General features: G+C 28.5%; 1 protein-coding gene and 1 long non-coding RNA gene across 3 annotated transcripts; one reads left to right on the forward strand and one right to left on the reverse strand.

Annotated features, from left to right (window-relative positions):
* Positions 1 to 6,043: 6,043 nt before the first annotated feature.
* On the reverse strand, positions 6,044 to 8,477 carry LOC146883376 (uncharacterized). Its single transcript, XR_014985288.1, has 4 exons — positions 8,040 to 8,477; positions 7,764 to 7,812; positions 6,660 to 6,799; positions 6,044 to 6,307 (listed from the first exon to the last, which is right to left on the reverse strand). It is a non-coding gene; the product is annotated as an uncharacterized LOC146883376 (long non-coding RNA).
* A 13,853-nt stretch (positions 8,478 to 22,330) lies between these two features.
* Positions 22,331 to 24,794, forward strand: LOC114167328 (heavy metal-associated isoprenylated plant protein 39-like). 2 transcript variants are annotated; one of them, XM_085668327.1, is made up of 3 exons: positions 22,331 to 22,598; positions 23,047 to 23,122; positions 23,985 to 24,794. In XM_085668327.1, exons 1-3 carry the CDS (start codon positions 22,593 to 22,595, stop codon positions 24,374 to 24,376), a joined length of 474 nt encoding a protein of 157 aa, XP_085524453.1. In that variant the 5' UTR covers positions 22,331 to 22,592; the 3' UTR covers positions 24,377 to 24,794. The 2 variants fall into 2 exon arrangements, with proteins under 2 accessions (XP_085524453.1, XP_085524454.1); XM_085668328.1 differs by having other exon boundaries at positions 22,384 to 22,598; positions 23,050 to 23,122.
* Positions 24,795 to 26,285: the final 1,491 nt, after the last annotated feature.

Raw genomic sequence — 26,285 nt, forward strand, 5'->3', positions numbered from 1 at the left:
CGAGCTGGAACCCAGGGTGAGTCCCTGCTATTCTCGCTTAGGCGAGGTCACTCGCTCGGGCGAGATTAGCAGGTTCTACACCTGTTGATACATGCATTACCATTTCAACCAAGCATACACACAGGTTTAGAATAGATTCACACCACCACAGACATCAGCCAAGCACTAGACTCACAAAACAGACCATAAATGAGCAAAATAACCTAAGAGCACAAAGTTTCTAGCTTTCCTTACCTTTTTGGGGTACTAACACAGAAAATGGGAACCCAAGCAAGACCAAACAAGTTCTGGAGCAAGCTACAGAACTGAAAACGAACACTCACGAAGATGAGAATGGGTATTAGGGGAAACCTACGACAGAACCGAAGTTTTTAACTGGAAAAGAGGAAGGATGAAGTTAAAGCTCAACTTACCTGAGAGCATTAAACAGAGAAGCTAGCTGGAACAACCGGACCTATGCCCTAGCAGAGCTCTAACTGGAATTTCAGAGGTGTTTGAGGGAGGTAGACAGTCTCTGAAAAAAAATGACACAAGAGAGGGAGTGAGCTGCAAGAGTGACAGGGGCTCCCTACAAAGCTGGCCTTGGGCCTGCGAAAGGCCAGACCCAAACACAAAGAGCTGAAAAGAAATGAGACTTTTATATATATATATATATATATATATATATATATATATATATATATATATATATATATAATATCCTGACGTACATACAAGACAGTCTTCCAAATTACAGACCAATTGTACTGAAACTGTTAAAAATAAACACATGAATTTATATTTTCTATTAAAATCATTCGTTTTTTTATTATCATAAGTGTTTTTCACTTTAGCCCGCGATCAACGGCGGAGCGGAGCATAAGGAGCGGGGAGGGCATGTCTCCCAATTTTTTTATTTTTTTTTCAAATTATTTATATATATATTAAAATTTTTAAAATTATAAATAATATAATTTAAAAATTGGTGTAAATTAAACTGTGTTTTTTATTTTTTTATTATATAAAATATAACATTTAATGTTGATAAATAATAAAAATAAAAATAAATATAATAAGAAATAAAAGTAGTTATAATTATTCTTTTGTTTTCTAATCTCATCTAAAAATATGAAATTGCGATTCAAACATTGGAATTAAAATGAGATTAAAAAAATTGAATGACCAATTTGATATTTTTGAAACAGTAACGATAAGCAAAAGAATAATTAAACTAAACATTTATTAAAATATTTTTTATTTTCTCCTGTCATTGCCTTTTTAATTTTTTCACAAAATTGTACCTCTCTCTCACTCTCGTGTTTTTTTTTTAAGAAAAAATGAAGTTAGACACATATTCATTATTTTTGCTCTCATCTCTCATTTGTTTCCTTTATTTCTCGAAAAAAAAAATGTAATTCTCTCTTGTCTCACTTGATGATGAAATATTAGTTTAATAGTTTTTTAAATTATTATTTTTATCTCATGAGCATTTTGTATACTCATTTTATATGATTATAATGTATTATGTGTTTTTTTTATAACTGATTTTTAATTGTTACTTAATTATAATATTTTTTTCTTTCTAATAATTATGTCTCTTAATCTTTTATTAAATTATGATAAACTATTTTTTAATATATTTAAAAAAAGTATATCGACGAAGAATAAAATAATAAATTTATTTTGTAAAAATGATAAAAGGGGAGTTATACGTGAAGATGAAAACAAGATAAATTATACTTCTTAACCTTCACATCTTTTAAAACATTATATTAATGATCAAATCTAACAATCCAATTGTTTGATAGAAGAGTAAGTGCTATACTAATGGTCTAATCAAATGATGAAAAAATTATATTACTTTGGTCCCTCCAAAACTTTCGACCAAGATCCACCACTGCCGCAATAGTAGCGGAAATGAAAAGAAAAACATATTATTAAATTAAATTTATTGGTGATAGTGGCGGATCTTGACTACAAAAATTGGAGAGGCCAAAATAATATAATTATTTGATTATTAGATTGGATCATTAGTATAATGCTTCAAAAAATAACTCATCTAACTGAAAAATTTGATCATTAGTACAATACTTCAAAATATGTGAATTCATCTTCACCAACAACTTCTCTTCTAACACTTTTAAAGAATGAATCTATGATTTTATTCTTCATCAATGTACTTTAAAAAAAAATTAATATTAAAAAATAATTTATTATAATGAAATTGAGAGTCGTAATTATTAAAGGAAAAATATATTATAATCAATTCACAAAATCGGTTTGAAAAAACACATAATACATTATTTTTTCTTCTATATTCATAAAAAATGAATATACAAAGTTCATGAAATAAAAAAAATGTTAATAACTATTAAACTAATAGTTCATTATCAAATGAGACAAGAGAGTTACATTTTTTTTCTTCAAGGAAGAAAGGAAACAAATGACAAATGAGAGCAAAAGTAATTAGTTTGTGTCTAACTTCTTTTTTTCTTCAAAAACAAAAAGAAAACATATGAGGCTGAAAGATTAGTACAAGTTTGTGAAAACCTAAAAAAATAATGAGAAATAAAATAAAAAATATCTTAATAAATATTTGTTTTAATTACTATTTTGGTTTTTGTTTCAAAAAATGTAAGTTGGTCCTCAAGTTGATTTATTCTCAATTTAATTCCAATTTTTTAGTCGAAATTTGACCTTTTATTTTACAAAATCAAAGACAAAAAAAATTAAACCTAAATATTTTTACTCTTTATTATATTTAATTTTATATTTTATTATTTATTAACAGTATTATACTTTATAAAAATATTAAAAAGATACACAATTTAAATTTTTATCAACTTTTAAAATACATTACTTATAATTTAAATAAAATTCAAAATTTTAAATATATATATATATAATTAAGAAAAATTAAAAGTATATACATAATTAAAAAAAATCAAAAATATTTTGGGTCCACAGCCCTTCTGCTCCATATATAATCCGCCATTGATTGGCGAGATAAAATGCCTTATAATTGCATATATGAAATTTAGTTTTTGATTTTTTTAAATAATGATTCAAATTCTATATAATTGACGATCCAAGCTTTTAGTATTCAGCTTTTCCTTATAATGCAATCCTAATAACTAGAGAATGACATTCATAATTTATTTCACTAAGAAAAAAGTTGATGCCACCTCATTGATTTAACATCTTCACTTACCTCTTACCATAAAGTTATCATAATATATAATTAACATTAATAAACTTTCAGGCAGAGATTGTTTCTGGCGAAGGTATATAGAAGCCTCTTATGCAATAGCTATTTCATTCAAATTTCATATCAATACCTAATCAACAATCCATGCAACATGCCACTTCATAAAAATATATACTTTGTCTTAATTTCCTACCAACAAAATTTCCATGCCAATTATAGATATAATAATATTCACGATATGGATGATATGTGCATGTGACTCGTGCACGTGTCGAAAGCAAACGCCGAAATGCAAGACTTTTGGGTTGATGCCAGAAGTGACTGATAAATATCAGTAAAATACAACATCATTAACTAATTAGTAGTAAGAAACATCCAAATGGAAAGTATTACTGATAAATCAGATTATTCAATTAATGATACAGTGACCGTTAACTCTTTACAACCAATATCAGTAGCATGAAATTTCCTAAACAAGCTGCATGACCAAATAGAATATATGTTTACCATAGCTCATCAATGTGAATGTTTAGTCAAAATTGCACCCAATTATCTCCGGAGATGTAAGCTTCTACGAAACTTAATTTTCCAACCACATATCCCATGGGATGAAGACGTATTTATTGACTTTGTTACACCGACGGTGACAGGTAGAAATGAAAGTAGATATAAAAACAAGTTGGATTGTATAGGAATAGTGTATATTTGTAACTCAATTTATAATAAAATTATTTATCTGTTATACGTTCGGTTATTCATTGAATACCCGTTCAAAAATATCCATAGACTTTTTAAAATATGTTAATATTCATGAATACTTCCGAAAATATTTGGAAAAATATATTTTATAAATTTTTAAAATAAAATTTAAAAAAAATTATAAAAAATATAAAATAAAATAAAATAAAATAAAAATTAAATTAAATTAAATTAAATTAAATATGAATTAAATTTAATATTATAACATATAAATTAAATTTTAATTTTAATTAAATTTGATATAATAAAATATAAATTAAATTTTTATTTTTATTAAATTTAACTTAATAAAATATAATTAAATTTTAATTTTAATTTTTTACCGGTTATGGATATATGTAAGTTTAGATAGTATTTTACTCACACTCAATCCAGTTTATCAGCGAATATTAAAATACCTTTTACCCATAAATAATAAATATTCACTTATACCAATTATTCCGTGAATTTTATCCATCAATATTCTCATACACAAATATTTTTGCCATCTTAGCGACAACCAAAACCTTTTTGCTTGTCTATGATGCTTGAGAGAGAGGACTCCATTTCTATAAAAGCTTCAACCTCATACCCTTTCATTCATCATTATACTCTTTGCTCTGCTTTTGGCTTTGTGCTTGTCCTAAAAAAATTCAATGCCTGATCTTGTGAGGCCAAGACCCATTTCTTTGGATCGTGGTTTCAGAGGTCGTGAAGCAATCACCTTGAATATCCTGTATGTACAAGTACGTAGCGTAGCAATGGAAACCAATCCTCTGCATGCCCTTGTTGCTTTCACTTTCTTTGCACTTCTCGGTTTTATCCAAATCAGGTATCCCCAAAATCCCACCCCATTTCAACTTCATCCAAAGACCACCATGCTCTCCATTGCTACCTTTCTTCTTTATTGCGTGGGCTTCTTGGGCACCCTCATGTTTGGTATTAGGGTTCATCACTTTGACATCCTCATGCATGTCTTTGGTTCACTCTCCTTGATTTCCTTGCTCTTGCTCTTGCTACCTGAAACTTGGGATTCGTTAGGTTTCGTTGTATACACATTGTGGTTCATCACTCTCCTGCTCTTCATCGTCAGAACCCGGTTGCAGCGTCAACAAATAAGAAGGGTTCGTCCACTGTTGCCAACCACTTCATGGGATTTCAATTAGAATTGAGATTTCCATAACTCCTTTAGAATTGCCTCTGATATATATATATATATATATATATATATATATATATATATATATATATATATATATATATATATATATATATATATTTATCTCTCTCTCTCTCTCTATAGAGATGTTGTATGAATATTTTTCCTTTCGTTTTACTGAAATATCCATATTATAATAAATTATTAAATATCATATTTCAGGGATCTTCTTCTCTGAATTAACTGCTGCAGCCATATATGTAGATCTCAACGCTTCAAAAGTGTGTTTGTTCTTTTTAAAGCTGATTCAGTGTCTTGTATATTATTTTAAATTCATAGTGCATGTCTTTGTTGAGTGTTTTAAATCCTCTAAAGTCTTTTTTTTTGTGTGTGTGTGTGAAAAATGGCTGTCCTCTAAAGTCATGAAACATTTACATTAATGAGTCTCATGTCAAGGACATAGGAAATTTGATATTGGTTATATCATTTTTCAAAAGTATTTTATGTTGTTGATCTGTTTTATTTTCTGAAATATACAAGAATACATAGAAATAGCGTCGGCCAAAAACCGACAATAAAAAGTAAAAGCCGACACTAATTTAACATTGTTGTCGGCCGAGTGTCGGAAAAGGAACCACGAAAAAACCTTGGACGTAAAATTTATTTGCGTCGCATTAGGGACACTGATTTGAGTTCCATATAGTGTCGGTCATCTAACGTTAAATGATGAAAGAAAATGTAAAATGTTAAAAGCAGTGTGGGCTGGCCCATGCTAATTACAAAGTAAACAGCGAAGGCTAGCCGACGCTTAGTATAAAAGTTATTCTAAAACATTTAATGTTGCGTGGGCTAGCCAACACAAATAAATGTATTATACTAGAAATAAAATAAATAAAATAAGAACAATTCTAATCTTTCAAAATTATAACTATTACCACCTGCTGCAAAATGAAATGGACTTTTTCATGGAATAAAAATATCATAAATTCTAATTTCCAGATAATTCATTGTCACAATATATATAGTCTAGTTATAAAGTGTTAGTGTATTTGTTGATAAATCTTTCTAAAGTATAATTATTACAAACTCAACTAACAAAGCATATATCAGATTTTAATATCATCTTTCTTCATAATCTTCTTCGTCAACAAGTGCATATACTCCACCTTCATCTACTATTTGTAGAGCATTACCGGCATTGAAAGCAAGATTCCATAGTGCCCCTGTAGCAATTTCATGAACAATTTGAAAGTGGAAAGTGGTTTAGAAATTAATCAAAATTACTACTCTGAATCAACCAGTTCAATACCACACCCCATTTTGCATGGGTCTTTTAACCCAACCGACTGATCTATAGACCAAAAGACCAAAGAAAGAAGTATAGTTCAAAGAAAATAGAAGGAGTGTGTCCTATAAGTCAAAGCTCTGGACAGAAAAAGAGCAATAGAATAGTTCTTTAAAATTCTAATTTTTATTTGCTAGTAATCATTACCCACTTTAATGCTCGATTCCTGAATTGAATCCATACCTATAACTCCAAACTAAAAAGTAACTTCAACAATTAAGGTAGTTTACCTTTTAAAGGTCAGTGTTACGGGACTCAGCTTTTGTCAGCTCTTGGTTGAATTGAAGAGCATGTTGTCTCTCCTTGCTGAGTGATGATTCTAAGTCTTCTTTCTCAGCTTTCAATGATATAATATCACCTTTGGGTTTCTCTATGACAACAAAATATCAAAGCAATTACAGTTACCACGCAATGTATCAACATAAAGCAATTTGATAAAATCAAGAGACGAAATACCATATCAGACAGTAATAGGTCTATTAATTTAGGTGAACTAAATTAATAGTCAATTTAACTGCAGTGTCAATGCATGTTTGAGTTCGAATATATTTCTGAATTTACACAATATAAGATTTTACTATCCCAAATGATATCACAAGTTATCGTGCAGACAATACAGTACTCTGTTATCTACATATAATCAACTTCAACTAAAAGGTATGGTAAAACAGTGCACATTACTTTGTATAAATAATAAAGGTAATCATCCTTAAACAAAACAAAATAACTATCAAAATTTATGGTGTAAAAGGGTTTGGCTTGGCCAATTCAACCGCAACAAAGACATTCTATGGGTTCCAACATGGATGCAAGCGTCGAGCCCTGATCAATAGAAGAACCACATGGCCTCCACTTTAGCTCACAATCCTATAAATGTAAGCTACATCACATAAATCAGACCCTATATTCAACTTGAAATCCACCTTTAGAAATTGAGGTCATGATTAACATTCAAATAGAGCAACACAACCAAAACTATAATTCTGTTCATCTCATTTCCTGTTTCTCATGAAAAAATGTTGTGGAACGGTCATTTTGTAGATCAAGAAGGAAGCAGATTTATAAAACAGTCTCCCCAAGTATTTTAAGGCCGTGCCCATAATCATCATTTACAGTTTACTAAAAGGAACAAACCCATCTAATTCCCACCAAAACAACTCCCAATTATTAAATAGTAGAAAATAAAACTGTTTTCCAAACTCCCTAGCAGGTTAAACTAATGTATAATCAAACACTGAAAACCCCATCCCCTTCTCTGAGTTCATCACAAAAAAATCACCAAGGAGTTAGATTAATTACTATAAACAAGCATTAATTGGAGAGACAAAAAAGACCTGGGTCAAAGACACGACATTTTTTAGATCCTAGGATCAGTTCCTGCATCTGCAAACACAGAAACATCAACACCTTGGTTATAAAAAACATTTTATTCTCAAATCAAACAAAAATTAGCAATATCAAGAAATTGATCAACATGTAACGAAATCAAACATATAAACCCTAGATTATAGACACAAGTAACAAAATCAAACAATAAATCCAAACATGCACTAGGGCAAGCCATAACCAAGAGTAGGTAACAGGTAGATGGCGAGAAGAGCGATACATACCAAATCTAAGCCCGACCATAGTGAGAAGATGGAACTAGTTGGGTGACAATCGAAATCGGACGACGATCGGTGAGAAGGCAACGAAAAGAGCTGTGGAGTGTTTTTCACTTGATGAAGAGAGGCGTGCGGTGTTTTCCGCGTGATGAAGAGAGGGAGACAGTGAGAAGGAAAGCCAATGGAGGGAATCCAGTGATACGAGCTTCTATAGCAGGGAAAAATGAGGGTGAGCTTTTTCAGGAGAAGGCTAGTGGGGGCTATGCGCAAGATTGAAATTGCAAGAGAGGGGAAATGAGTTCACCATGTCTAGGGCGTAATGGGTGGGTGTGAGAGTGAAATTGGAGAGGAAATAGCGCGAGGGTACAGGAGAAAAAAATAAAGGAGGGAAATGAAATAGAAAGCGAAAAATTAATTATATTCAAGTTGTGTGTCCCTTAGCCGACGCAAAGCAAAATCAAATAACATAGTGAGGACTGACCGACGCTAACCGGAAATAAATAACAAATCTCACCTAAAATAGCGTTGGTCGGTGCTCGCAAATAAATAATATAAGTTTTTCATTATCTTTTATAAATTATATAAAATTTAGCGTCCCTACATCGAAGCGAATTGAAATAGAATAGTGTGGATCAGCCCACGACAAAAAACTAATATTATTTTCTTACACATCATATTGAATTGGCGTCGCATAACTCACGTAACCCGTAAATATTTTAGTGTCCATCGACTCTCACAAACAGATTTATCTAATAATATTAAACTAGTGTCGCATGGCCAACATTAATATGGAATGAAATAGTGTCGAATACCCCTCATAAAAAAACTAATATAATTTACTTTTATTTTTATTTTAATTATTTGGGTTTAGCGTTGTCTGACGGACGCTAAAATAAACTCTAATAGCGTATCTATATAAATCGACACTAATCTTTGGTGGCTAAATCAGTGTATTAGTGAAATCAGTTTGCCCTTAAAGAGTCAATTTAGTAATAATGTTGTCAGCTTTTTATTTCATTGAAATATTACATTTAGATTACTAGATATCAGGAAAATTCTTAGAGATATAAGAAAGATTCTTAGAGGAGACATTCCACAAACCGCAGTCCAATGTTAAATTGACCTAAAACAACAACACAAATAAAGACTTAAAAGTCATTTTTACTTAAAAATTATTTAAGAAAACACAAAAAGTCAACATTGGTTGCTTCTACTTTTACATGTTTAGGATGGTTCACGTATGTGACATTCCCAGTTAACATTTGTGTTAACTAAAAAAGGATTAGACTCCTGAGATACACTACAAAAGTTACATACACTAATTTGACATTATTTATGTGAATTTTAGGTAATAATTATGCTAATTTAGCCAATGCACCGGTTTAACCAAAATGTTTTGATCCTGAAAAAATATTTAAGGATGCCATATGTCTCTATCATCTTCACTCACTCCTTTAGAGTAGTATGATACACTCACTCCTGAAAAAATAATTATGACTCTTGTGTGATACATGATTTGGAAACATTTTGAGAAAATTGATGTGGAAAAATCAATTTTGATTGATGGAAAAACTAAAGAGTTGTTTCTTTTTTATGTGAATTTTGTATCTACGATTAATTTTAGAAATTGATTTTGAGTACTTGCAAACAATTTTATTAACCACGAATTGATTTTAGAAATTGATTTTGAGTGTTTCTACAAACATGCACACACATGTCTAATTGAGACCCTTAACACAAAATTTGAGTTATGTAACCAAACCAATTACTTCAATTTATTTAATCAATTAGATTTGGTCAATTGACAAATATATTAATAATTCATTATTCCTGTTATCAGTGATGATTATAGATATTTCACATGGCTTTTTAATTGTTATATAGTATTACAATTGATTTCAAAAATGAATTTAACCATAAGTATAACCAACGTGTTATCACTGTTAGAATTTTTCATATTATATAAAATTTGTAAGAAAAGATTTTTTTTATTATTTAAAAAAATTAATTGGTAGATAATTCTTTCGTAAATAATTATATTTTTACAAAATTATAAAATTCATAAATATTTTCAATAATTTTTTTAAAATGAATATTTTATACAAAATATTTTATAAAAAATTAGTGACAATTTCTTAATTTTTTTTATAATAAAATTTGTAAATATGTTTATAAAAAAAAAATTAAAACATGGTAGAAAATATTAGTTTTTTTATAGGATGCAGTAAAAAAAACTCATAAATACCGTATGATGGTGTATTTAAAAAAAGTATATTGTATTTCTTTTTTAACGTCATGGTTGCTTCACTAACTTATAGATTACCATTATAGATAGTAAACACGTGCTAAAACTTTTCTAAGGACAAAAAAGTCAATAATATTTTAAAAAATAAAATTTGAAAGATATATCAACATAAAAGAATTTTAGAAACCTAATAAGATAACAAATTTAGGGATGAAAAAAATTGAAAAATAAAATCCATTCTATTATTTTCACTAATTTATTTTTATATGTAAATGTTCAATTTTTATAGTATTTTATTTCCACAAATCATAACGAAATTAAGAAAGTTATCATCATATATTTTATACTACACTACAAACCTATAAATCAAATATCTTTATCTCAATAGTCTTCCTTAAGTTGTTAAATGGCTGGACATTCTCAATTTGTCTAATAATCTTCCAAAATCTTGGTTTGTCACAACTTTGATAAAAATATCAACAAGTTGATCTTTAGATAGAATATTGAAAAATTTACAATATTTTTTATCAATATTTCCCTTAAGAAAAAACTATCAACCTCCACAAGCTTCATATTGGATATGATTGTGAGAATATATATCACAACTTTATTATCACAATACAATTAAATTATTTGCATATGTACATACCTAGATCCTAGAGAAGTAATTTGAGTTACAAACCTTCACAAAGTCCAAGAATCATTCCTTTAAGTTTAACTTCTACACTAATTTATGCTTCATGCTTCTCCATGTGACAAGGTTACCTCCTACAAATGTGATTTAGAGGTTAATATTCTATCATTAACGATACCTACCCAATCTAAATCAATATAAACCATCACATATTTGTAATTAGAGTTTAGGATTTAGAGTTTAGAGTTTAGCAACTTTTCTGTACCTAAAATCCATTTTGTAACATCCATGTGTTTTTCACCTGGATTGCGCATGAAGCAACTAGCCACATAAAAAGCATTTTCTAAATTTGGTTTGTTGTGCGAGAGATACACCAATCTCTATGTCTATCATATCTCCCCTCTTTATCCTAGTTTTTTTATTTTAAAAATTCAATCCTATTTTTGTTGAAAGGGAAATTACTTGATTTTGATCTTGAAACCTCCATTCCAAGAAAGCGCTTCAAAGGTCCAAGATCTTTCATGTCTAATTCCTTCTCCAGGTACTCTTTTAGTGTCTTGCATCCGGCTTTATCATCTTTTGTAATTATCATATCATCAAAATAAGCATTCAAAATTGTAATATTTATTTATTTTCTTTAGAAACAAGTTATGATTTTGTTAGTTATGATTGTGGTGATTGTTTTAGTTTATATAATAACTTTTTCAACTTACACTCCTTTTTGTTTTAAGTATCCAAATCCCACATCTTTCAAGTACTAAACTTCTTTAGACAACTCTACATGTAAGAAGATATTTTTCACATCAAATTGTTGTAAAGACCAATCAAGGTTTACAACTAGAGACAACAATACTAATTGTGCTACTTTTGGTTAGAGGAGCAAAAGTTTCAATGTAACTTATTCCATATGCTTGTCTATATCGCTTTGCCATTAATACATTACTTTGGTTTATCTCAATTGCACCATTTGCATTAAAATTTACAACACACATTCATCGACATCTTACTTGTTTCTTTCCATCTAGACAATCTACCAAATCTCATGTTTTATTCCTTTGCAAGGATCTCATTTCCTCATTCATAACATCATTCCACCTAGAGTCAACTAAAACTTTTTGCACACTACGAGGAATAGATACAAATGAAATTTACTTATAAATGTGATATTTGAATTAGAGAAATTTTGGTTACAAGCATAATTACTCATAGGACATTTCAACTATACGAGACAATTTATTTCTTTTACGCTTATATAAGTGAACATAAGTAACATAACAACTTTGTGTATGAATTCAAAAATTTTGGGACTTTTAATATTGTGTTTTTGAGTGATTGACGAGGTGTTTTATACTCAAGAGACTTAGACAATGTTCAATTAATAAACTATTTTACATATGTGAGAGCTTATCTCCAATATAATGTTGGCATGTGAGCTCTAATTAGTGCAATTCGGACCACCTAAGATAAATATGATTTTTTTTTATCCTGCCACTCCATTTTGGTGTGGAGTACACAAAATCTGTGATGAACAATTCCTTTAAGGCTTAATACCTCTTTTGGTCTTAATAGATTTTTCCTCTTACAAAAACACAAATTAATTAATCTGCCTAGTCATTGTCCTCTAACGATGTTAATGTTGATCTAACAGAATTAAGCACATTGACTCCTTTTAATAAATATTGGAACCATATTGAATAAAAAAATTGAAGAAAAACATTGAACAATTACTAGAAATTCTTGGACTGAAAAAGTATAAAGTGTCCCCTCTACTACTAAAAAATGTTAAACTTCTGATAGCATATATTATCCTCCATTGTTAATAGTACTTGAACTTGTGCTTTGTAATCTTAATCATTTTGCAAAACTTTTAAAATAGTCATACAACATCACTTTTAGACTTTATCAAACATAACTAAGTCATTTAAGCAATAATCAATAAACCTTACAAGTCACATTGAGTCACCCAACATTGTAACCTTGGATGGACCCATACATAAGAGTGAATGATCATAAAAGGAAGACAATTTTTAGTTGAAAGTAAAATAAAATAAGTTTTGTGACTCTTTACATGCTCACAAACATCACAGTACAAAGTTTAAGTGTTTATTTGATAAAATAGACTTGGAAAGAATTTCTCTATGTAACCAAAAATGCATGTCATAAACACCTATAACTCATCACTTCCATCATAAAAACTTCTAACAAAGCATTCCAATGTTAAGGGTGGTGTGTTAGCAAAGATAAATTTTCATGATTTTTAGCTTCAAAACATTAGCCATCATTTTTTCACTTTTTAGTTTTGAGCATGTCATTTTTTATATTTCACATTTTCTCTTAAAAAATGTGAAATATTGGATGCTTACCTTAAAAGGCTTCACCTTCCTACATATAGGACAATTTTTCACTCTCTATATTATGTGTATTTTCATTATTTTTGATCACATATATCATAATGATATTCATTAAGGATGCATACCTTAAAAGGTGTATTCATATTAAAGTACCACAGAAATTAATTTCTTTGGTCATCTCTCCAATTAAGATCTCCAAAAATTTAGAAAAGAAAATGAAAAATAAAATTCATTTTATAATTTTTATTCGCGTATTTTTCTATAGAGATGTTATGTTCTTATAACATTTTAATCCTGCAAACATTATCTAAACAACATTTGATTATATAATATTTTCTACAAGTTTACTAACTAATCAAATATTTCGTATCATCAGAAAATAAACACAAATCAAAAGAAAGGCTTATTATTATTATTATTATTATTATTATTATCAATAATTAATTAATTATAAGAAATAAAAAATGGTCTAGCCAATTTGTTATAATTTTTAGGGTCCGGAATTGGTTTTTTTTTTTTTTAAGTATGCACACTGGTCCAAAAATTTTCAGAGTAGAAATGGGTCAAAAAATAACAGACCCATTTGTATGGGCTTTAAACAGACTAGGGTTTTGTGGACCGCTCTGCATCTAACATATGATTAACAAGGGATGTGCATGAGAGATAACAATTCAATAAATGCCGCACTTTAAGATTATAAATTATAAGGGAAACCATACAAATCTAAAAATATAAAACAAAAATACTAATCGAACAAGAATTGAAATAAGATTTAAGAATAAAATTGTGTATTATTCTTCAAAGGGATAAAAAATATAAATCACAACGGTTTATAAGAGATCACAATTAATAACTTGAGTTTTTTTAATGAAAAAGTTGCATGAAATATATATTTAATAATCAAATGTTACACATGTTTAAAAGGCTTAATTATATACTAATTACATCAACATTTCCAGTTTACAGGAATGAAATAGTAATTACAATATATGCAGGTTAGTAAAATGTATATAGGTAAAAAAATTGCTAATATTAATAACATGTTTTCACGTGTAATAATCCAATATAGACATTATCGTAAAGATGTTACTTTGTTTCTAAAATAATTTTCTTTTATTTTATGTATTTAGAAATTATTATTTTTAATAATTATTTAAAAAAAAATTCTAAAAACTTATGTATTAATCTGTGGCAATGAGAATGATTCAACTACCGGTTTTGGTCCAACCTAACGTGCAAATCAGAAAATGAGTTTGCATTAGTTGGCCAAATTATTAAGCCAATCACTTAAAACTATAATAAACACAAAACAAACAAAAAATAATTGTATTAATCATGCACACAATGAGTGAACATTTTGACGTTATTATTGTGTCATAAACAACATAAGAATTTAACATTTTCTTCTTCTATAATTGCAATATGTTTGCTAGAAAGTGAAATAACAAGTACTAATTATAATTAACCTATGTCATTGAATCCCAAAAGCAAGAAGAATAATTTGACTCTATAGATCTCCATTTATTTTACCTATGTACGAATACATGCATCGTATACAAATTCTTAAATTTTTATTTACCAACACTTTCTCCCCACATAACACAAATATTCTTGAGAGATAATCGTAATTGAATTTCATAAAATTATTATAAGATATAGAAACGCAATATTTTTAATCTGATAAAATCACGAGTATTATACATTTTTTTTTGTCTGTTTATACCATTTATATTGAACTCAACTGAAAATTAGAGAAAATTGTTATAATTTAAAACAAACAAGGTCAGACTTTTTTTTACAAGTTTCCATATTAGTAATATATTATTCAGAAGTCAAAATAATATGTTATTCAAAATCCAACTTAGTTACGCACCTCAAATTTAATATTTTAAGTCTCCAAAAGTTATTTACCTTCACTTAAAACGCTTAATGATCAACACCAACCAGTTGTTGAATCTTCACCGGACAATATAGCCTTCACTCTTGGTATTCAAATTAAAGAACTCCAGTTGAAAAACATGTCTTAAACATCAACAAAGTCTCCCAGAACGTGCCTCCCAGAACTTGCCTCCCAAAACTTGCATCAAGCAGATAGAGAAAGCAAGAATGACACAAAATCAATCGAATTTAATCATCCCAACACACAAAGCAAAGAAACCCTAATAGGAAAAACCCAAAACTAAGGAAGAGATGTATAAGAAGTTACTGGAAATTGAAAATGGAAATCGAAACCTCTTTGCTCTCCTTGTTGGCTCGTGGGGTGACTAGAATGGAGAAGTTAGAGTGTTGCTGGAAGGGGCTTTGAAGGTGAGCGCAGAGGCGGTGCTCTCAGACCAATGCGGTGTGCGATAGGTCGTGGAAGAGTGCATAATGACTTGAAGAAACCTTCACCGTGAATGCAGAAGCAAACTCATAACTTTACTCACAGACATTGTTTATGGTAGATTGGGGAACGAGCTCCCCTTCACCGAACCCCCGATTCCGCTTAACAAATTCCAAACCTTCTCACACTCACAGTAGAAAAGAGACGCAAAACATTGAAAAATGATGCAATGGTTGTGGCACTCACTGTGTTGCAGAAGAGGAGGGCAACGAGTTTATGTTAGAAAAACAAAATGGTGGAGGCAAAATGAAATTGAAAAATGGAAAATGTCACCACGAAATATAATCTAATTAAAGATTTGTTTTTTTATTTTATTTAAGAGATGTATGTGTGGGCCAGCCGATGCCAATTATTGAATCCATATGCGTCGGCCAGCCGACTATTGATTTTTAAATTATGCGTCAGCCAAGCTGACGATAAAAGCAATTACTCTTTTTTTTTATATATATAAATACTGTAGAGTGGGTTGTGTGTAAGTTTAGTCCACGTCCTTTTGCATTCCCATTATGGTCGATGCCATTTTTGAAAGTTAAACAGTGACATTCTTGTTGTGTTATAGGGGTTAATTCTTCATTTTTGGACACGTGACCTATTTTTAAATGGAGAATTAAGTGTCATGTGCGTGTTGATTGATGAATGGGTTATGGAAAAATGGAGGTGACCTGTTATATGATTTTTGAGTATAAATACTTAAAATATGGATAAAATGGAGGTGAAGTTAAGTTTGAAGCTTTGAATTTGTGCGAGAATTAGGAAGAAAAATAAATCTTAAATGTTTAGGAGCTCAATATTTTTTACTATATTTATATCGTTTAAAATACATTTTAATGAGTTAAAAAAAAATAATATATACAAATAATTCTGAATCTCTATTTCTTGGTTATCTAAAACTTTCACATTATTGAACAATGATAAAAAGTAAATATGTTGCTTTATTTAATATGCACTGTATTTATATTTTTAAAGAAATATTTATCTTGACATCTTTATGAGTGATTTGTCTTTCCCATCACATTTATTATTAACACGTATCATTATGTAGAATTTTTAAATTTTTTTAAAATCTTTTTTTATTTTTATTAAAAAAATTTAAATTGCCACGTGTCACTTTATGGTTATGACATATGTTAATTTGAGATTTTTTATTTAAAAAATAATAATGCTACATGGCAGGTCACAATTGTGCCACATATCAAGCTAACATTGGTTGTTTTCAATTTAGTCCCTCTATTTGAATTTTTGATTTAATTTAGTCCCCCAATTTTTTTAAATGATTTAATTTTATCATCTCCAGTTTGAGACCGAATTAATAATTAAGCTTAATTACAATTTATATATTCATGTTAAAATATTTTTTTATTATTTATACATCAAATCACTCCCTAAATACTCATGTTATTTTATTTCTTACATTTTTCACTTGTAATTTTTTTATACTTGAAATTTTGTACACGCGTAAAAAAAATAATTTGAATAGTTAGATGGAGTAATTTGATCTATAAATATAATAAAAATGATTTTAACGTGTACGTATAAGTTGTAATTAAGTTTAATTACTAATTTGGTATCAAATTAGAGATGACAAAATTGAATTATTTTAAAAAATTAGAGGACTAAATTGAATCAAAATTGTAAATAGAGGGACTAAATTGAACACAACCAATGTTAGTTTGACACGTGGCACAATCGTGACCTCACTTTTTTTTAATTAAATTAATTTTTTTATCAAGTTGACATGTGACACAACTATAACGTGACAGCTTAATTTCTTTTTAAAATATAATAAAAAAAATTAAAAAATAAAAAATTCCATAAAATGACACATGACATGTACGAAGACGGTGTTAACGTCAACTTAACACCAGAGACCAAATTGAACCTTTTTAAATAATTAGAAAATCAAATTGAATCAAAAAATAGTAAGGAGAACAAAGAATCAAACCAACAAATTAGAAGACCAAATTGATAATTAAGCCTACGTTTTAAAAGAGACATATTTCTTCTTAATTATGTGATTCAGGATTTAAAGTTAAAGTTAGAGAATATTATTTTAGGTTTGGAATAAATCACCTTAAGAAGTACTCTTTACTGAATCGGGTAATATAGTATTTTTTTTCTACCATTTTAATTTTATTATCAAGTATTTGGCGTGCTTTTATTTTATTATTTTCTAGTTATCATTAATATTATTATTGGAATTGGCTTTAACTGATAATTTTTTTTTGTCAATTAGGTTTATAGAAAGAGGAGAATTTTGGAGTTCTTAATATTCTACTACATATTTTAATCCCAACAATAATTTTTTCAAGAGTTTTTATTTTGTACGAAGAAGATAGGGAAAAGCACATGAATAAAATTGATGAAAAATGTGCTTCTAATTAATATAAATATTAAAAAGTATATATTTAGTACATTTGTCGGTCGATTGATGATGATAATAGAGAGATACGCATGCTCAAGCATTTATGGACCACCTTCAACCTTCAACGTTGCCATATCAATATCACATAACAATATAAACATTGCTATCTTTTCATAAATCATTTAAACACTTTTCACAAATTATATATGAATCAACTTTATTTTACATAAATATTGAGTTTAATCGAGAAACTCAAATTATTTCTTCTTAGTCTTAGTTGGATCTAATTTAAATGAAAATAAATTCCAATCAAAATTTAAATTTAAAAACGTAATAAATATGATGATATTTTAATCCATCATACACACTCCTAATTAAGATAACAAGCAGTTAGCATATTAATTATTTATTGATATTACTGCCATATATAACTAGTTTAAGTATATTTTTTTTAAATGCTTATATTGATTGTGTTTAAATTAAATTATAAGTTGTATTTTGGTGTATAACATGAACTTGCTTAAAAATTAGTTAGGTTAAATTTGTCATCGAATATCCAACATAAAATAAATATTTTGAAAAAACAGTTGATTTGCAAGATCTCTTTAAAATCACGTTCTCTATTTTTTAATTTATATACTTTTAGTTATTATTATTTAATTAATACTGGTGTTTATATTTCAATAATCTGCAAACAAATATTTTGATTAAAAAGTAAAAAAGCGTTCAAGCAAAAAAAAAAATCTAAGTTTGTCTATTTGGTGAAAGTAAGAATTTGTTTTCTTTTAACCAAATTCTCTGGCTTCTGTTTCTTCAAATCACACCCACACAAATTATACAATTTTTTTATGCTTTTTGAAAAAATTCAAAGTTTTCTGTAATGTTCTAGAATTTACTTTGACATTCTTTCCTTTTAATGTTGTTTATGGGAATAGAAATTTTGCATAAATAGCTTTTGAACGACGCAAAAGATCTCTTAACTGAAGTTCTTGGAATGGAAGATGAGTTGTTGGAAAATTCATTATTTTATCTTTTAACCAATGGAAAGTGTCAAAGGCTAAAAAGAAAAGCCTTGTAAAATATGACAAATTTATGTTATTTAATATTTGTTAATAACTTTCAATTTAAACTGCAGATATTTTCTACTATTTTTCTTTCAGTTCTTTCTAAACTTAATTTGACTAGTAAACACTCTGATTAACTCGCATGATCGATTGATCATGGTATAGAATTCTAATTCTAGAAATATACAAACAAATTAAATATTCAAAATATTTTTTTATAAACTGTAATAATTTAACACCTTTTTAAAAATATTTTAATATTTTAAATATTCAAAATATTTTAAAAATTAAAAAAAAGTTGAATATTTTACCACATTTTTATTACATATCCTTGAAGAAAATGAAGGTTGAGTTAAATTTTGGGTAGGGGTGGCTAAACTTGGAGGCTTCACCAGCAAGTCAAAATCTCACCTGCTATTACTTTTATATTTCTTTCTCTTTTCTTTTTCAAGGGCCTACAACTTTCCACAACAACATCAAATACTGTCCTCTTTAAATTCACATTTTTTTTATATTTTTTATATTTTTATTTTTATGGACATCAAATAACTGACACATCATTCTCTTAGATTTTGTAAATATTTATAAACAGATAAATACTATAATTTTCTTGTAGGTGTAAACTTGTACGACAATTTACTATCGAAGTATCAAATTGAGTTTAGGAACGACAACATTATATATTTCAGTTTTTTTTATTAACAAAAATTAAATTAAATTATGTCTCTTTTAATATGGTTTCCTGAACATTCTTAAATTTTCAGTTAATCAAATTAATCTTACTGAAATTACCTGACGGTTCTAGTATTTTAAATTGAAAAATCATTATTAAAAAGAGAACTTTACTTAGTATTATAAATAGTTTTACATATATATTAACATGCAATGTAATTCAGAAGACGGAATAATTACCTATAATTCTTTTAGTTTACGTCTGAATCTCTAATTTGTTTAATGGTGATTATGTCATGTTGATTTCATAACAAATATGTTTTACCAAAAAAACATCCTAATTGATTATCAATATATTGCAATATCATATATTTTTAGGATTAAAGGTTTATTTGACAATACTTTTTTGATTTGGACGAAATACTCGATGAGTTATCCAATAAATACTAATTACTTTTTTCACTTTAAAATTTTAAGATTTTCTAAGTTAAAATATTTTTATTTTATTTTTATACTCAATTAAATTTTAAATTCATAATAAATTTTCATATTTTGGTGGTATATTAAGTCTTCCAAAATTATATAGTTGAAAAGTTTAATTTTTGTATTAAATGAATCATTTTGGTCGGTTGTCTTTATTTTGTAGTTTTATAATTTAATTTCACTTATGTCACATTTTTCATCACCAATATCAACACCACACCTATTCATTCTCTCTTTCTACAATTGAACAACAATAAATCCTTAACCTTATTCTCGATATCTTAAATGAAAAAATTTATGATCACCTCTTAATGAGAACCAATAAAATGAGTTTTCAATAAAGGTCAGGATCCTTCAATAACATCATTGCACAAGTCAACAATGAGTGAAATCGTGCTTTTCTTCTTAAAATTTAAAGCATTCAAAATGTTGTCACATTTTTTACCTTAGCGCTATAAAGAACTACGTGAAGGAAACAATAAATCCTTAACCTCATCCTCGATATCTTAAATGAAAAAATTTATGATCACCTCTTAATCTTAATGAGAACCAATAAAATGAGTTTTCAAAAAAGGTCAGGATCCTTCAATGACATCATTGCATAAGTCAACAATGAGTGAAATCATGCTTTTCTTCTTAAAATTTAAAGCATTCAAAATGTTGTCACATTTTTTACCTTAGCGCTATAAAGAACTAGGTGAAGGAAACAATAAATCCTTAACCTCATCCTCGATATCTTAAATGAAAAAATTTATGATCACCTCTTAATGAGAACCAATAAAATGAGTTTTCAAAAAAGGTCAGGATCCTTCAATAACATTATTGTACAAGTCAACAATGAATGAAATCGTGCTTGAATAATGTGATTCTTCTTAAAATTTAAAGCATTCAAAATGTTGTCACATTTTTTACCTTAGCGCTATAACAAACTACGTGAAGGAATTGAATTCGAGTCTTACACGCTTTGCAATAGGTAAACATTGTAAAAACATGAAGAAGATGAAGACTAAATTGAAAAATGAGAAAGTGAAAGATCATAAAACTACAACATGGTTCGGAGGTTGGGAGGAAGAAGTTCAACGAGAGCATTATCTTTTACATTAATGTATGACAAAGAAATAAATTACAATAATCAAAGATAAAATTTCATAAAATTCATTTTCAATGTAGTTACGAGGGTGGGAGGAAGTAATACATAGAAAGCATTACCCACTACATTATGGTAAGATGTGTCAAAGATATGATTCCAAAAATGAATTAAAATTTAACCAAAATAATAAAGATTCTAATGCAAATTTTCTTCATATATATATATATATATATATATAATTATCAAATTATAAAATAATAAATGATATAAACTAAATAAGGTGACAATAGTATAACATCCACATCACCTGATTAACAAAGAAAATTAAACTACTAAAAACTATATTTTGTTTATACAATCACAGTTTAAAAGGAATTCTACTTAAAACTCAACTAAACCTAATTTTGTTTGTATGTAATCTTCATCAAATATTAAATTGTAACGTTTAATGTTTTAATTTAAACTTTGTAAAAATTTAAAATTAAGTAAATAAATACTAAAAGTAACATAACTAATTATGTTTATAAAACTAAAATATGTAATAATAGATGATTAATAAGAAATATATTAAAATATAATAAATAATATAAAAAGTTAAATAAACTACAAGTTAACCATTAATCAAAATAAGCCATAGTTTATAAACTAATAATTTTAAAAGCAAATTACTATTTGAATACTATATTGAACATTTTAATTTTATTCATACCGACTTGTAAAATACTTTAACTATTGATATTAAAATATATATACTCAAAGATTTCTTAAACATTTGATCTGGGAATGAGAAATAAAAGAATTTGGTCTTTACTTCTGATAAGTATGATTCATTCGGTCCCGAGATCCACAGCATTCATTTGCATCCTTTCTCTCTCTCACCAATCTATCACTATCTTCCTCTCATTTTCTGTTATCATCATCATTTCTTATGATTTTAAGTTTTTTTTTTTTCAATTTTTTTCTTTTCTTTTTCACCAATTACATTAAATTACAAATTATCAAAAAGTTTACAACGTCAGAAAGGACTACACATCATTTTACACCTGCTCTATAAAAACAACCACATTCATATAAATACTTCTTCAACTGGTCTCATCTTTCGTTCTCTGACACTTGTTTCTCCAAACCTACCTTTCCATCTTTTCCATCAGACCATTATTAGATACCCTCTTCACCACTCTCTGCATCTGCACATTTTTTTTTCTCTCCTTCTCTTAAAAATATTAGCTTTTCTCTCTTCTTTGGTCTGCACAAAATTGCATAGTTTTTAAAAAAATGAAGGTATGTTTCACACTTGCCAAGTTTGGTTCTTTTCTGCTCTTCTTTATTTTGCTTATTCGTTTTCTAAAAATGGTTAATTTTCTCCTCTTAACTTTTGACTCAGAACTGAATTCATTGTTGATTCTCCATGAGCTTTATGTCTTCCCCCTTTTTCCCTTTTTCCTTTTCACAGCCTCTGTTTTATCCCCTTTTTCTCCAGATTCAAAGATCTGGGTGACCTTAAATGATTTTTGATACTGTCTTCATCAGATTCCTGGATTTGAATTTAGTTTGGAAATCTGGGTCTGGTTTAGATCACATGTTTTCTTATGTATAATAAGCTTTTTGCTTGATACAGAAACTTTTGTTTCAAGTGCTTCACATTTATTTTTGTTTGTTCAAGAAACATTCTTTCAGTGATTCATTATAATAGAATATGGGCTGAAACAATTTATTATTTTGGTTACAGAAGTTTGTACTCAAGTTGGATTTGCATGATGACAAGGAAAAGCAGAAGGCCTTGAAAACAGTTTCAACTCTTTCAGGTACTAAATAGTATTTTTTTTTGTTGTAGTTGATGATGTTGTTCACTTTGCTTGTTTTGTTTTGGATGTTCCTCCACTATTTTTTTATTATTTTAAATTATCATTCTATCATCTTGAAAAATGGATTATTTCGAATCAGTCAACAGGACAGTGGTAGAAGGCTGCACGTCTCTTATTATACTAGTGTCTTTTGTATCTAAAATGCTTTAATATTTAATTTTATTGGTTTTGAATGAAACATAACAAAAAGCTATAGAGAAAATACTAATAGTAAGATGTCTATGTTCTTAAATTTGTCATGTATATTTAATTATTCTAACTAGTTTATATTAAGCATAAATATCTTATATTCTGGTATTCTGTAAAAGAATGGTGCCTTTTGGGACCAATTGGAAGTTATTGATTATTTTCCTGACATCTTACCTATAAACATAAACACTAAGATGTTCCACCTAATTCTCAACAAAACATGTTTAATGCAAAACATTGGTCTAAAATTACTTGATATGGCATAACATTAAACTTCATTTTCTGTAGTTGTTTGGAATCGATCATCGATCATCTAGGTCTGCTGTAATAGCTGTTTAACAAATTCTCCACAGGCTATGTTAAACCAGAATTGCAATGACCTTTTGAAACTTTTTTGTGAACAGAACTTTTCTATACAGCACAAGGAAACATTTATCTATATATTTGCATTATAGTTTGTATCGAATTCCTGTCAAAGATTGTTAGTTTTTGCTTGACCATTTGGCATCTTTCACATTTGATGTTGTACCTTTTGAGAGAAACATTTGTTGTGCTTGAGAAGTTATGTTTTGAATGAAAAAAGTGGTAATGATGAGGTTGTGCAACATGTTAGGAATTGATGCCATTGCCATGAACATGAAGGAGAAGAAGTTAACAGTGATAGGAACAGTAGATCCGGTGAGTGTTGTGAGCAAACTGAGGAAATACTGGCAGACAGACATAGTGGAAGTAGGACCAGTGAAGGAGCCAGAGAAGAAAGAGGATGCAAAGAAAGGAGAGGCAAAGAAGGAGGGAGAGAAGAAAGAGGAACAAAAGAAGGAAGAGGGGAAGAAAGAAGAAGGAAAAAAAGATGAAAAGAAGGAAGATGAGAAAAAGAAAGAGCCACTCCCAGATCCTGTTTTGGAATGGGTCAAGGCTCAAAGAGCAGCATATAACCCCTACATGACCACACACTACTATGCTCCAAGCATAGAAGAGAATCCCAATGCATGTGTCATTTGTTGAAAGAAAAGAAAATTTGGATGCAATTTAATAGGTGGGTTTGGTGTTGCTCTTCTGTTAGAACTTGAAATTTTCATTTGATCAAACTTCAATTCTGATCGAATAAGCAATATCAGAAACACCTAGAGAACTGTATGTAAGTTTTGTCAAGTGTTAATTAAATAGTATAATCTGTCCAGACACAAGGGAAGGACACACTTCTTCATCATGGTAATGGATTCAATTCTCTTTCACTCCAATATGAGTCATTGCCAAGAGTACAGGAATTCCTTGTATATAACATGGTGATGTCTTGTTGAGCTATTGAGAAGTTTTCAATGTGTAGAGAAGAAGGAATAAAATTTTTGGGATGTAATTTAAGTATACTTTATGTGAATGTATCACTATCCATTACATTAATATAGCGTGTGTGTTTGTCTGAGATGTGATTTGAAAAATATTGTTTGTGGGGTTGGGTGAGGGGGAAGCAGCCCCAACCCAGAATCTATTGGCACATCCTCAACCACTCCAAACCATAAAGATAATGTCTTTTCTTGTTAGACAGCAGCATTGTCATGTCTTTCTTCTTGTGGGGCATGGTGGCTCAAAAGCATATGCATAGTACCCCATTATTGAGATTCTTTTTTCGTCTTTCTCTTCATTGCGTGTTATCATAGTTCCTCTCACTCTTTACATATGTAAAAATCATCGATATTCGGATTCTGATTAACCTCTGCATAACGAGATTGTTGTTACCTTGTTTCACGGCAATTGATTCAGAGAAAGAAAAACAAAAAAATGGAAATTTGTGGGGTTGGTTTGTCTCATTGGTTACTTTGATGCATGATTGAAGGGGTCATAAATCATGAATCATGAATCATGAATCATGATCCAAGTGCACTATTAGCTGGTCATAATTGCTAGCATATTTTTTTTTTTCCTAATGGTGTTGATGAGCTAATTGACCTTCATTGTTGGGTCTTATCTTCTGAGAAGTACTAAACTTTTATATATTAAAGTTTTGGGTACTTATGAGTTGTTTTATTATTTTGGAAAATCTGTTGATGCTCGTGTATCAGATTTTTACTCGTTTTCTAATACACTACTTAGTGGAATATGATTAAAGGGGTTTCATCACCTCACTATCAATAACTTTTTCTTTCTTATTCTCACCAAAGACACAGCACAAAACTTCAACTTTAGGTGTGAGGTTATACCTTGTAGAGTTTCTATGTGGGCTGCTGAATAAAGAGTAGTGATGAATGCTCCTTTTATTTTGGGAAAGATTGAGTGAAAAGACGAAAAGATAGAGAAAAACAGAGAGAAAGTAAGAAGTCTTATTAAGTGGTGTGATAAAAAAAGAGCAACTGAATGTTTATTTAATTTTTTCTAACAAAAGAAAAAATTTGGATTTGATGGTACACAACTAAGTAGTACACCTTTGAAACTATTTTAACCATATATTTAAAGCCAGTGACATGAGAATCTGAGACAAGTCAGAAAGACCAATTTAGGAAGATAAAAAAAATAAGTAAGGGGAAATAGTGAAAAGAAAATTGCGAATAAATGAACAAAATAATTAGTAAAAAATAATATTTTATTAGTGTTAAAATCATTTGTAGAATTTATATTGTTACTCATTAAATTGATTAGTAAATATATTTACAAATTTTCAATAATAAAAATTTGGTGAGTATATATAACATAATATATGCATCAATGTAATACAAGAAAATTATTAAAAAAAATTAATTTAGTGAAAAAATATAATTAGTTATTATATTAATTAAATTAAATATTAATTTATAAACTAAAAATTATTGGTATATAAAATAATTTTAATTATTAGTAAAAAATTATAATTACTTTATAAATAAGAGTTTAAATTAATTTTTAACATTAACTACTCAATAGTATTATATTCTAAATTAGT

Source organism: Vigna unguiculata, chromosome 10, assembly GCF_037176805.1.
Source record: "Vigna unguiculata cultivar grain cowpea cultivar isolate G323 ecotype 2 chromosome 10, ASM3717680v1, whole genome shotgun sequence".
NCBI lineage: Eukaryota > Viridiplantae > Streptophyta > Magnoliopsida > Fabales > Fabaceae > Vigna > Vigna unguiculata.